Source organism: Primulina tabacum, chromosome 16, assembly GCF_025594145.1.
Source record: "Primulina tabacum isolate GXHZ01 chromosome 16, ASM2559414v2, whole genome shotgun sequence".
NCBI classification, from domain to species: Eukaryota; Viridiplantae; Streptophyta; class Magnoliopsida; order Lamiales; family Gesneriaceae; genus Primulina; species Primulina tabacum.
The window spans coordinates 9,341,888-9,356,569 of NC_134565.1; the positions used below are offsets into that span (position 1 = coordinate 9,341,888).

The 14,682-nt window shown below is 36.6% G+C and overlaps 1 protein-coding gene across 1 annotated transcript; it reads right to left on the bottom strand.

Moving 5' to 3' along the window:
* Positions 1-549: 549 nt before the first annotated feature.
* On the bottom strand, positions 550-12,195 carry LOC142529183 (anaphase-promoting complex subunit 8-like). The gene is given in 8 exon segments (XM_075634643.1): positions 550-692; positions 804-923; positions 1,822-2,121; positions 2,354-3,599; positions 3,683-4,245; positions 4,248-4,932; positions 11,400-11,730; positions 11,844-12,195. Coding segments are annotated over 5 exon segments (1,737 nt in total). The 5' UTR covers positions 11,930-12,195; the 3' UTR covers positions 550-692; positions 804-923; positions 1,822-2,121; positions 2,354-3,527.
* Positions 12,196-14,682: the final 2,487 nt, after the last annotated feature.

The window sequence follows — 14,682 nt, forward strand, 5'->3', positions numbered from 1 at the left end:
TGGGCGCCGGAAGGGTGTCCGGCGTGGCCACTCCGATGCTTAAGCCAGCAGGTGAAGATGATAACCAGTGTAACTTAGATAAAAGTAAAGGCTACTAGTGTAAATATGTGCGTTAACATGTGTTGGTGAATGAATCATTCTCCAGCACAAGAGAAGAAGAGGAAGCCAAAGTCCTTCAAATGAATTACATACCTGCTATTTATAGGAGAAAAGGTAGTAGGTACCTTGTTTTCAGTGCCTACTTGCCACTTCCTGTCACGCCACCCTACTTTTCCATCAAGTCACATCAATAGGATTCTGTCAGGTGCGCTTCTCGAGACAAGATCTTATCTTCTGAATCACTAGAATGCGGCACTGTTATCGAGGTGCCCGGGTAGAATGCCTCCCGGGAGATTTATACAAGAGCCCGGGACTATGACTGCTCGGAGAGTAGAGCATGGGCTTGCACCTGCCCCGCTCCAGAAGAATTCATCTGCAGACTCACTCGGATTTGGGAATCCATTTGATATTCCGGGTCATTCATGACCCTGACTCTTACGGGGTATCAGCGTTGTTTTCTCCGCACTTGCCATAGAAGGCCGTTGATCCAGAGGACGGATTACAAGAGCCCTCGGATTCTCCTTTGGAATGAAAAGAGCATCTGCTTTTGGCGTGTTGGGTGTTTCTTCATCATCAGCATTTAAAACGGGCATCTGATTGGAAAACAAATACAACATTAAAAATGGTCCTGCAGAACCAAACGAAGTATGCTGCAGTGACCATATTTTAAGCATTCAAGAAAGTCATGAAGGGTTAACTATTACCTTAGGACCATCAATTTTTAGGGTGATATTTCCTTACAGGTAGAGCCTTACACGCCATTGGGAAAGGTGCCGAGGAGTCAAAAGTGATGATATCCTCACAGGCACTGGTTTCTTAACAATCTGCTGAAAATTGCAGTTAGTAGATGAGACAAAAAAATTTGGATGAACAAGTTCTTTATCTATTTCTGTAATAACGTAAGAAGGCCATGGATCAATAGCAATTTATATGACTTTTCTGGAGAAGCACAAGACAAAAATAATCACTGGCAAGTTAGAAATTCCATACAGAATAGAAGGAGAAGTGCCTGTGCCTCCGAGTTCCAAAAGCATACATGCCACATGATTGATGCAAATTACAGCCACAAAATATAGCATACATGCCACATGATTGATTCAAATTACAAACTCTTAACAAAGTGAGATGAATGACAACAATAGCACTAACATTGATGGTGATGTAGAATATTATTGGCCATTTGGATTATAAAGTGTGAGATGAAAACATATGGTTAAAAAAATAAATATGCAAATAAAGAACACACACACACACACACGCATAATTACAAACGTATCGTTACAAATTACTATGCAATAATTTTTACAATGGATGTGTTTCGCTAGAATATCACACTCGAAGTTACTTGTAATTGTCGATTCAGTTGTCTTGCTTACTTGCAGTTGTGCTTCATGTATTTAATATGTACACTATTTTTAAAAGATTATCCAAATTCATTGTTAGAATTTTCCGTAGTTCTAGCAAGTACATTTAATCATTTATCACAAAGCAAACTTTTATTGAAGATGAAGTTGAAACTAAGAATGACGACTCTTTAAGTTTTGTGTAGTGAAACTAGATTTTAAGTATTCTTAAAAACAATGGACTTACAACATTTTTGTTAAAAAGGCCACAAGAAAACCATTCTCTGAGATGTACGGTTACGGAGCTAGTCTATAGCATATAAGGCAAAACTTGGAAGCTCGCTGACACAATGTCATAGGTCGGTATTGATGCACTTACCACCAAATGCAGAAGATGAGTTTCCAAAAAGCCGGGCCTGAGGAAACACCAAATGCAGGGGTTGAACTTCCAAAAGCAGGTACGGAAGAAGCACCAAACGCAGAATTCGAACCTAAAGAAGAAGAAGACCGAGCACCAAATACACCATTAGACATTCCCCCGAAGATGAAACCTCCGATCTGCGAAGCAAAAGGGCTCGTGCTTCCAAAGGGCTTAGGAGAAAAAGGATTGTTATTTGCATTACTAGCCTGGCCAATAGCTGGCTGTGACAAAATGGACTACTTGATGATTGTCCAAAAGCTGTTGAAAGACCACAAAACTTGGCATGTGCAAGTATCAAATTGGAATTAAAATACAGTTTCATCTCTTGAAAAGGCACCGAGAGTGTCAATAGTTTAGGGATTCCCATATTTCGTAAAATTAGAATCTCTCAAAATTATTTAGGCTCGAATCATTCCATCAATTACCCTTTTTTATCCTAATTATACCGCACTTCTTTAACCGATGGATGACGAGAATAATAGTTCATTACCCATGTTTTCTCCAGTCAAATCGACATGACATCAGAGCCACGGCTCTATACCATCCATAACAAAAGAAATTAGGGTTTGCAAAGGCGAAAAAACATAGTCATAGAACCCTTCCCGCGATTGGGCGTTGCGGGGCGCACTGCTGATAGCCGCAGAACTCTACCCCACCGGTGGCACTTCTCTCGGCTGCGACGATGCACCAAAAGCCCACCCAATAAGCCCAATACCTCACTTTTTAGAAAAAGTTCAGAAACGTAAGGGAATATGGAGTACAAAGCCCGATATGGCCCAATGGCATTATACATTTATACGGATTACACTTTGGGGTAGACCTCCTCTTTTATTGGGACGGTGGTGATACTGGATCAAAAGAATTTGTTAGCACTTTTTAAAAAAAGTAAAACTAAGTAAAATTTTATATGGAACTTTGTGCAGTTGTGCCATCTTTGCTGTGTTTTTTACTACATGTTTATATATCTTGAGCGTCAACATCTTTTTTCAAGGTATGCATGAAAGTTGGAAATTTTCAACGGCACTGTATTGATACAGAAATCTAAGAATAGGGGGTAAATAAAATCAAGATTTTTCAAAGAATGGTCGGAATTATAGGCAGCAAGTACACAAGGATACTTTGAGGTTTATGGTACATTTCCATGGGAGAAATGGATAACTTTGACAGACAAAAACATTGGCCTCGAAAAGCAGTAGTGTCTTTTAGTGTTTACACATGATTTCTTACAATAATGACATCACAAGTAAACTACTATGGAAAGAGAACTAGCAAAAGTAAATCTAGAACCAAAAGGGCAACACTTGATAGACACGCCATTATTGTCTGATGAATGAAGTCTGTGAAGTACTTGGCTTTCTGATTGTGATTCCAGCAATCTGGCAATTCGTCAGATTCATATCCTCGATTCAAGATTCCCAAAATTCTTTAGGACGGAGTTTGAAACGAAAGATTTGATATGAGTTGGGAGGGGGGATATGAGGTTATGCCATCTAACAAAGATTTGGAATAGGTTGATATGAATGAAAAAATAACATTAAATAGTAGAAAGAAATTTCAAACATATGGGTTTGACAATCATCAAAACAAGTTCAGTGGATCTCCAACAATGATATGGGATCAAGTATTTCCAAATCCTCCCATCCAAAGGAGCTTCACCGCTTAATTTAAGGAGGGAAATGCTCGACATCCCTCGAGTGTCTTATTCCTCGAAGAAGATTCTTCGCGGTCTCTTTCTCCTGCACACAGAAGCCATGATGGAATGAGAATCACAATTCACAATGCACACGTAACATAAAGCACACAATCTAATATAACTTACTGGCCCAGTATAGTCAAGAAGACGTGCGCAATAAAGCTCTGCTTCATCAAATTTCTCCTCGTTTTTACAATGTTGAGCAAGAAACATCAAAGCTTCGACCATATTTGGTCCTTCCCTCTCTTCAATCTCCATTCTCTCCAAATCCTTCTTGTAATAAAATGTCGCCTCTTCGATACGCCCAAGTTCACAGTGAAGCTTTGCCAACTGGTGTACAGCAATGGCCTCCCTGTCATTACAATTTGCTGCTCGTTTATAACATTTGATGGCTTCTTCGAGCATATGAAGTTGCTCAGTTTCATAGCATTGAGCCATTGCAATCCACAACCGAGAATCATTTGGCTGCAAGAACACTGATTTTTTAAAATAATGAAGTGCATAAAAGGGCATTCCCATCATTTCATATGCTTGGCCTAATCCATACCAAGCTCTAAAGTCACAACAATTTATATCTACTGCCCTTCGATAGGCACCAATTGCAGCTGAGGTGTTCTTCATCTCCACGTATTCGTGGCCCATAAGAGTCCATGCTGATAAGTAATTCTTATTCAGTTTAAGAGCCCTAACAAATACACAACCGAATTTTCATGCTGGCCTTTCAAACTGTAATAGTTCCCGATTATACAACATGACTCAGGTCGGTATTTATCAGTCAAGAACACACGGTGGGCTAGATAACTCAATGCGGAGAAACATTCCTTGGCATAGAGAACATTGGAATACATATCCATATCTTGAATCCTATAAGGATCGTTTCTTAAGAGTTCTTCGAATATAATTTCCACCTGTTCAAACTCCCTGAGACTATATTGAGCTTTAGCTATTTGGGCTTGGATGTAATTGCTACAAGTGAATGTTCCTTGTAAATATTCATACTTTGCCAAGGATTCGTTAAGCATCCGGAGTTCTTGGTAAGCGCTGGCAAGGAAAAAGTCCTTCATCCAGTGATTATTGAGATTAAGACTATTTAATGCCTCACTTGTGGTACACAAGACTTGTAGCTCAGACCAAGCACTCCAGTTCCAAGGGTAGTTATTCGCAGACTCAGCAAGCACAGACCTAGCGATATTCTCACTGCCTTTCTCCTTGAGGACAAGTCCATACACATAGAGACCAAAAGGGTCGATTGTTCCATTTTTATGCAGTGTTGACAGTTCTTTCTCAAGAGAAACCAGTTCTTGGTTCACAGCATCACTCTTGCCCAAAGGTCCCTCAAGTTCTATCATCTCTTCCTCTTTTCGTTTTTCTCCCGCCTTCATTAAGAAAAGGAGATGAATAAAATTTAATTACGTCTTTGCGGAAGATAAAATATGCGGAACTTTTTGCAAGATGATACAGCCCATGCAACCACAATGCACATTCAATAATGAGAAAAAGAGGATCACATGTATTCAATGCATTATGCCCCAGTACCACAAACAGATGGAAATTGGCATAATAATTATGCTGTTAGAATCATATAAGAGAAATAGACCTAACACCAAAGGTCCATATGCTTGCTCCAAATCATTTCTGTTCATGAAATAGATACAAGATACACAGCCAAAACCTCATAGCAGCAATCAACATTTTGTATGCCTCTTCTCCCTGTTGCATGCAATTAAAATCATTCCACCACTTTAATCCGGGAAAAAAAATCATGCCACCGCTGTTTAAATACCTGAAAACCAGACCTTTTATATGGTGAATCAGAAATTTAATAGTCAACATGCGTAACTTCTTTAAACCCTGAAAACTTCTATTAACGGAGGGATTTTCAGAATAACGCTAAACATTTACAAGGTTTTAAATTCCATGTTGGTAGAAAGAAACATGAGCCTTAGTTTACTGACTGTTGAGTGCTGTTTCATCAGCAAAAAACTTTATTGACTTACTCAATCCTACTAGAAAGCATCACTATGTGCCATGAGTCAGAAACTTATTTATGATGGGAACAGATACATATTAAGAATGAGTTGGGAGGTGACAAGATAGAGAGATATAAGATAGTGGTCCCCTGCTCAACCATATAATAACTAGCAGAATTTACGCTTTTTCATATCTCATAGATCATTTTGGTCAACAAGAGCACAAACCTAAGAGTGCAAACCAAAATCTTATGGCTGGGTTTGTGTTCCTTCCTATTCATAAATGAGATCTTATTTTAATGTTCGAGTACCAATGCAAAATTTAACACCTCGAGCATGAGTATCTACATATAATCTTTTTTATGCATATAATTGCTAATTGTAACCATATGGGACATTGATAGATAATTGCATGAGAAACTTGTAGGAAAAATTCTTGGTTTAGTCCCAAATCTTAAGTGTGTTTCCCGGATTAGTCCCAAATTAATTTTGTGACCCAATTTAGTCCCAAATCTTCACAATTTTTTAATCGCTTGGTCTTTCCTTCAAGTTGGAGCTCAAACTAATGGAATAAGTATGGAAGCTTATGCCTTGATCGAAGAAAGCCCAAAACAAATGCCCTAGCGTTCATCGATTTCTCCACTTCGAAGCTAGCCGGTCGCTCAATTCAGCAATCCTCCTCCACGCACCTCTGCATGCTCAAGGTAACCATGAGGTCTTTCATTCAATACTCGTTTGTGTTAACTTCAATTTTCCAGTCTAACTCTTTCCATTCTTGTTACCTGTTTCTTTCTTCTTGAGCTATCGACTCAAAAAATTAAACTTTGCTGAATGAAAAATTATTTGTCTCCTAACTTTTCGGCCATCTCGTGTAATGAAAGTTACGATATATGGAAACACCCAAATAATTGTTTTGAAATTTTTAGACAATTACTACAATAATTTTTCATTCCCCAAAGTTTAATTTTTTGATTGGATAGCTCAAGAAGAAAGAAACATGTAACAAGAATGAGAATGAAAAGAGTTAAGACTGGAAAATCAAATTGAAAACAAACGAGCATCGAATGAAAGAGCTCATGGTTACCTTGAGCATTCAGAGGTGTGTGGAGGAGGATTGCTGAATTGAGCTACTGGCCAGCTTCGAAGAGGAGAAATCGATGAGGGCTAGCGCATTTGTTTTGGGCTTTCTTCGATCAAGGCAGAAGCTTCCGAACTTATTCCGTTAGTTTGAGCTCCAATTTGACGGAAAGACCAAGCAAGTAAAAAATTGTGAAGATTTGGGACTAAATTGGGTCACAAAATTAATTTGGGACTAAACCGCGAAACACACTTAAGATTTGGGACTAAACCGAGAATTATCCTGCACATAATTCCATGCGCAAAAAAACTCTTCTGTGTTTTAAAGCAAAAATGAGTTTTGTTGGTCTCATTACTTACAGTAATTCTTTCGAGGTACCTTTCAAAATCTTCTTGTTTAAAGCTTTTTGCTTTAATTTACATGGATTTCATGTTCCCACTTTCCAGTATTTTTTCCCAGAATTCTATGTTCTCAGGATTTTAACATAATCTAATACTGCATCAAGCAGTGTTGCTGGTTATGGACCATTGCTGCAGCACGAACGTGAACAAGATACGCGAAAAGAAGTATACAAATAATCACAATAAGACGATCAATGTCGTAATCTACCCTCGTATGAAATTAATCATATGAGTCCAAAACCAAAAGTTTCTATTATTTCCTCTCCATGAATCTTCAATCATATGTTTGTCTTATTGTATTTACTAATTAATCAAAATGTTCAATTGGACCTTCGATTGAATATATGAACTTGCTTGCCATTAAAGCAAAATGAAGCACAAATCTCGAACTAGTTGCTATAGCTCCGGTAAAAGCATCGTTACCTCATCCTTTCCTTCACACAGGAAAGATAAGTAACAGCAAAAAAAAATTCCAATTTCCTATTGTAGAACCCGTTAAATCAGACTACGTATAAACCATGCATAATTACTATTATTTAAATTAAAATAATTTTTATGCATGAGGATTTAAATTCTTTTCTTTAAATTTGTTGAGTCATTTTATGCAGTAGTTTAGTTGCATCTTTTCGGATTAATAAGCGAGGCCGGACTGGAGTTGGAGTATTAAGATAAAATTTAATGATAAGAAAATATTCCTAAAATTTATTTAAAATAAAGAATAATTTATTTTAATGAAAAATAATGTTTAGGGATTTAATTAATTAATTAGAGATAAGTAGTAAATAAGTTCCTTTATGTACAATAATTTAATTAAAAGCCTAAATTAAAATGTGTGACCAATTGAGATAGATTAATCTAGGCTTATTTTATTTAAGAAATTGTAACTTAACATGTTAGTAATTTAATTTAAAGAATTAGCCATGCATGCAAGAAAATTACCATCCTAAATTAAATTTACTATTTCACTAAAATACATAATTAGTGTTTAAAACTTTAAGGAGATAAAATTCAACATTTAAGCAATATTTTACCTCCAAATAAAAGCAAGATTTCGGCCATTCACCTTGTAGGATTTAATTAGTTTGACAACCCACCATTTTGATCCCTTTCCTTATCCCTTTTCTTGGTAAATAATCCCTTCATTTTAATCACCAATAATTAATGATTTAAGCAATATTTCTACCTTAGTTGACAAGAGAAAATCGGTCATCTCTCATCCCATTAAACCTCCCTCAATCAAATAATATCATATCATTCCTTACCTAACAAACAATGGAATAGAAAGATTTTGGATCTTGCCATTCTATCCCATTTAATTAGTAGACTTTCCCTTCACTCCTAGCCATTCCTTCCATTCATTCTCTCGAAAATTCTGAGCATTTCAGCAAGAAAAATCGTGAGTCTCCTAGAGGAAATAAGAGAGAAAAGCAAGAAAGTAAAGAGAACTCCGTCTCCGCCGCGCCGTGTTCGTCGTAATCATTTGTTTTCGTTCAAAACAAATTCAAGGCATGTATATGTTATTCTTTTCTCTTCAATCAAGTTATATAAATACATTAAAACATTATATGTGCATGGTTCATGAAGCAAAACCGATTTTTGGACTGGACAGCAACATGTCATCAAAACATGCACAGAATTTTCGGCTTCCACCTATGCCTTCACGGGTTGGCTTGTTCTTTTGGTTTCAGGGTTTGGCTCAGTTCCAGGCGTGCAAGGCTGCATCTAGACATGTACTAGAGCATGTTAGAGTCATGATAGTCCATTGGTTCCAGCCCCTACACGCTGACGGAAGAGATTTGACAGCAACTCTCATAGTTGCAATTGTTGAGTCTCGATTTCTCTTCTTGTTTGTCTAAGGCGGGGGTTCGGATCTTGGTTGGCCTAGGGCCTATAACCATGGTTTGAACACTTCCTTAGCATATCTAGGACATTACCAAGATGATCTTTCATGGCTTGGTTCATGGTCCCATCGGTTTTTAAAATAAACAAGACAAGTGCCCCCTTCAAACCCTTTTCTTTTTCCTGCATGTGTAGTTTCGGTTTTGAGGTTGGTGTGGATCTTGGTTGGCTTTCTTGCCCTTAGCCATGGTTCACACAATGCCTCATGATGTCTAGATCATGCCATGGTCGATCACATGGCCACTGGAATGATCCATGACAGCAAAACAAGCAACACCCCCACGCGTGCCATGTGTGTTCTCGGGTGAAGCTTGGGATCGTCGTAGGCGTTGGTTTGGATTGTGGTTGGCCTAGGGCCCTTAGCCATAGTTCAAACCATACCTTAGGATGTTGGTAAGAGGCTCTGGTCGGCGGTTCAAGCCCCAATGGCCGATAGTCTCGAAAACGAAGCACGGAAGCACAGCAGCTGCTGCTGTATTTTTGTTGACAGCAGCTTTGGGCTTCGGTTCAGAGGCATGTTTGAGTTCTTGGTTGGCTTTTAGCCTATGGCCTTGGACTGGACAGTACCTCATTGAGTTAGGAAGGTCATGTTTTTGGCCGTTCGTGATTTGGTTAAGTTTAGAGGTCGTACGAGAATTTACGGTGCGATGTGCCAAAGTGATTCTCGAAAGAGCATTTCATGATTTTGGCCTCCATGCACAATTTTCGTGTATTACAGCCCTTGGTATTTGTTTTCCAGTATTTTAAGTGTATTTTAATCATGACTAAACGATGGTTCGATGTTGGTTCGGGTTGGTACGGAGTCATGGTAAGATACTAAGTTTGTTGGGCGTAATTGTCTCGTTTTTGGTTCGGTTATGATATGTTGGTCAAGTTAAGTTATTTGCATGTTTCTCATATTAGAATTAGGTCGCAGCGAGCCTGGGAACGATCCAACCCATTTGGTAAAAAAATAAGACAGGATTTTTAATTATATTACGTGCATAAAATATAAAATGTTTATTTTGAGATATATGCGATATGTCTTGTGGCCACTTCACGCTTATGGGATTATTACTTCACCCGGTGACTTACGACCGGTTCATGTTCATGTAGGGGTACGGATATCTAGTCCAAGGGCTGTGATGATCCCTATCGCCCAGTATACTGTGGTTTAATCTGATCAGACGTGCATGTTATGTTACGTTACGTTATGGGCCACTTGCGTAGAACATTATCTCAACCGAAAATAATGATATGCTATTTTATGACAGGGCTCTATCGAGCAAACATTTTTCGTACGATTATCAGTTATGCACGTATTTATAATTATTCATGGCACGATTTTCACGTTACGCTTTACGATATGATATCTTTACATGATATGAAATTTTATGATATATTTTACTTGTTATTCACGATATATGCATGCTGAGTCTTTAGACTCACTAGACTTGATTGTTGTAGGTACTGATGAGGTCGGGACCGAGGGCGGGGACCAGTGAGCTAGCTTGGGTCGGCAGTAATAGGAACCCGAGGACCTCATGTTTCAGTTTATTTACCATTTTTATGCTCAAACTCATTTTGTCTTGTTGAAATATTTTTAAGTGATTGTTTTGAAACAGTATTTACTTCCGCTGCTATTTTGACATTTAAACCTTTTTATCAGTTTATTTTATGAATGAAGCAAGTTATTTACTTTTAAAGGAAAATTTTAAATTATTCCGCAAATTTTCAAATACGAAATACGGGCCTCTACACCTATGCTTTAGAGAGACCATTAATTAGTTCATCCAAATTGATGATTTTGGAACCCAATGAAATGTTCAAATCAAAACGTATCGAAGTACTGATTACTCTATTTCAAATGTAAAAATAAATATTTTTTTCTCAGTGGTAAAAATGTAAAAAGTTATGCAAGATTGATGTTCCACTGAAAGTCTCATGAGATATACTGATCCACAAGCCAGGTATCTGCACAAAAAAAATCAGATCTAAATGCATTATCATTTAACCTAAGCTTTAACTGGCCACATCATCCTATCCACACCCAGAAATATGCTAGCGGGTACTTTCAAATCGATTGCTTATGTTGTGTCGTTCTACCACAATCTAAGAAACAAAAACTACCCTTCAATTTACATTTTATCTAAAATCTGTTGATGCTAAAATTGACGTAGAATAATGGTTAAAGGACAAGTAACATTTCCAGAGCATCTCCAATTCCTAGCACGATCTGAATAGGCTAAATCGACCCATAAGGATACTAAATTGAGAAATGCAACACGCTCAAGTTCACAATACCAAACCTTGAGATTCATTGGTTGAGCATTAAAAAACCAGCCATGAACCACCCCTAGGCTAGTTACTAAAAATCTCAAAGCTGAGTAATTGTATAATGGAGAATTCAAATTGTCATTTTTCCAGAAGTTTTGAACTATTAGTTCAAGCAACAGCCAACAAGTAAACCAACAATCGAAATACAAATTCAGCCCACATTTAAGTCAGAAACCAACCAAATATAGAGAGTAGCAGCGCAAGAATACTGCTTTCTTCCCAGTCTGATCCCGTAGCACATGAGCAGCCCTCCTATACTCCCTGCAGTCAAAATAAGATTTTGCCAGCAGATAGATATCACCGTCAATCGGATCACAATCATACTCTTCCATCCCCATCTTTGTCGGCGTGGAAACATATGACAACCCGGCAGAAGGGGTGGCCGAGGAATCTCCGGCATTAGTGCTCCGGAAGCGATGACGGTTGCTGGAGCTGCCACGCTGGAATCTGGTATGTGACGGGTTGTGCTTTGAAGGGTCTTGTTCTATTCCCATCAATTGCTCCGCTGCCCTGAAGAAATCGAGAATCATGAAAACCAGAAAGAAAAGGCAGGGTCTTTTAACTGATCGGAAAATCCTTGAACTGTAAAAAAAATGAGTTTCTGAAGTGGTTAAAAGCTTCACCATTTGGAAGCTGTGTATAGGCCACGGTCACTGAAATGGCGGACGGCAGAGCGAAGCTCGGTACGGCAGCTTTCTTTAGAGGACATTGTTCAGGAGGATTTTGCTTCCCGTCCTGTTAATTCTTCACATTACTCTCTCTCACTCTTTGCGTGTGTTCGGAGGGATTTTTCGTGCGAATAAAAGGTTGCTGGGTTTCAAAGGTGAAGCTCATATGGTGAAATTTGAATTCGAGAGGGAACGCAAAGGAGGAGGGAGGGGCTGGAATCTGTCGATGGCGCGGCACCGCCGCCTTGTGCGGTGGTTTAAGCTCAAATAGTAAATTGAATTTAGATTTTTTTTTTCTTTTTTCTTTTTTTTTTTCAAACGAGGACTTAAACTTTAATCGTGTAGACCCTCTTACAAATATGAAAATTTCAATTAGTAAAAAATTAAAGCAAAAAAATTAATATCAAATAAGAACAATATGAAAATTTTAATTAGTAAAAAAATATAGCTAAAAAAATGAATATCAAGTAAGAACAAATGTACAAAATTGTGCATATTATAAAAGTAGTTAGAAAAAATATGATAGAAAGTGAGTATAAATGTAGTTAGAAAAAATATGATAGAAAGTGAGTTCCGAGAATGACTTTAAATTATATTATTCATATATGAGAATCACAATTTATAAGATACAATGATAGAATACAAATACATAGAAAGAAATATTGAGATATCTATCTTAAATAAAAAATATATCTACATGATCATCTACGTGAATCTACACAACAACTATTTCTTTGAATTTTTCATTTGGCAAGATGATTGCTTGAAAACTGCACGAACGTCAGGTGTAGTTTCGTTAAAACATTGACAATAAAACTCAGTGGGAAAAACTTGCGCAAAGGAAAAATAATACAATAACATATACTTCTCCTTGTATGTTATCGTGATGATGGATGTGCCTCATTAAAAACTTACTAGTAAAATGTAATGGGACAAAAACTCAGTGAAAGAAAAAGAGTACGACATCTCTTATCTTTGTCTAACTGTCTCATTAAAACCTTGTTATGAAAAACCACTTGAGAAAATTCATACACACGTCATAAAAACTATAGTATGAATTACTCCCCATGTTGCAAGCATTGCTCGAAATCTTTGAGTCATTGACCGATCTTGCATGATATTTTCTCAAAATTTGATATCGGTAATGCTCTAATAAGACCGGTTGAAGTGTTTAGAAGTAGGGGGATTTATCAATCCCTTTTATAGTACCATCTAATATTGCTTTTATTTTTGAATTTATTAGTCTACCACGCTTCTGACGTATTTTAGATTTACATGCAAGTAAATAAGAGATGATTCTGCTGGACATCGATTTATTTAATAATTTTCAGATAGTTGAACCTCTTACGGGGTTTTACTATTATTTATGTCATGATTTCTTCAGGACGACCAGCCTCCTTAATTTTAATATCTTAATTATTTTATAATTTCTTTTGAATGGGATATTAGTTTTATATTTAAAACAAATTAGATTATATCGATTCAGACGAGAAAACAGAAATTGTTCGACTGGACAAATATAAGAGCTAAATAATATATCTCATATATTTACATATTATATCAAATAATGTATTTGAAAACTAAACTTTGAACTTCAGGTTCAATTCATATTTCACAGGGCTTGATCGAAAAAAATACATTTTCGTTGATATACTTTTATATGTTAGTTTCTTCCCCTCAATGTTAGAAAACATTGTTATACTAAAATAACAATTGAGAAATTGTATCATAAAAATCTCATCGTTAATTATTTAAAATATTTCAGTATGATTTCCAACATATTTTCAATATTTTCCAGAGATTCAATATAATGCATTTTTCCCACAACCATACTCTTAACAATAAAATTTGGCTCAAGCCAAAAATCAACAATAATTAGTTGACATAATATCTATAATATTTATTGTAGGAAACATATCACATCCCCATAATATGAAACATTATTTTCAGAATTGGTTTCATAGTTAATTCGAGGCATTTGATAATAAATTGAACAAAACATTTTTACCGATTGTATATTCTTGAAATTATTATTGGTAAATATTTTTGCGAACATCAGATTTCAAGTCATCTATCCACGCATATTGTTATTTATTAATTTAAGAAAATATAGAGTGAAAGGTCCACTACTCGTTTATCTTTAAAATATGTTGGAAATTTTTTTGTCATATTCTCCTAGTCTTGGCCGAACCATACATATACATGTATAAAATATTTTGACACTAATTTACAATAAAACATATGTAAGGCCCGAGATGTTATCAATTTTATGAGACCCCGAAAAGAAAATATTATTGATGGCATTTTTGTAATTAAGTGGAAAAATACTTAATTTAAATTTGATGGCAATTTCGTAATTATTGAGGGCTGAAGTGCAAATAGTGAAGAGTTCAGGGGCTAAAGTGCAATTTTGGGTTTAAGTGGACACTTGTCATTGCCATGCAAGTTTGATATATATAGTGTCAAATTCCTTCAACCCACAACAAGAAAGAACCGAGAGATGCTCTGTGAAATTCTCAAGTTTCCTTGAATCTTAAACTTTTGATTTGGCAAGAAACGGTTATCAGAATTTCGATCCGGACACAGTACTGTACTCCTCTCGTTAAAAGCTTCGAAAGGACGTAAGTTTTGATATGTTCTAACATGATTTGAAATTATGATTTTGGAGAAATAGTGATTTGATCATTATTATGTGTTATGAGAATACTAGACATTGCATAATCAAAGTCGGATCGAAGAACAGATTGATTATGAAATTGTTATGAATTTCTGATTATATCGATTGAAATTGGAC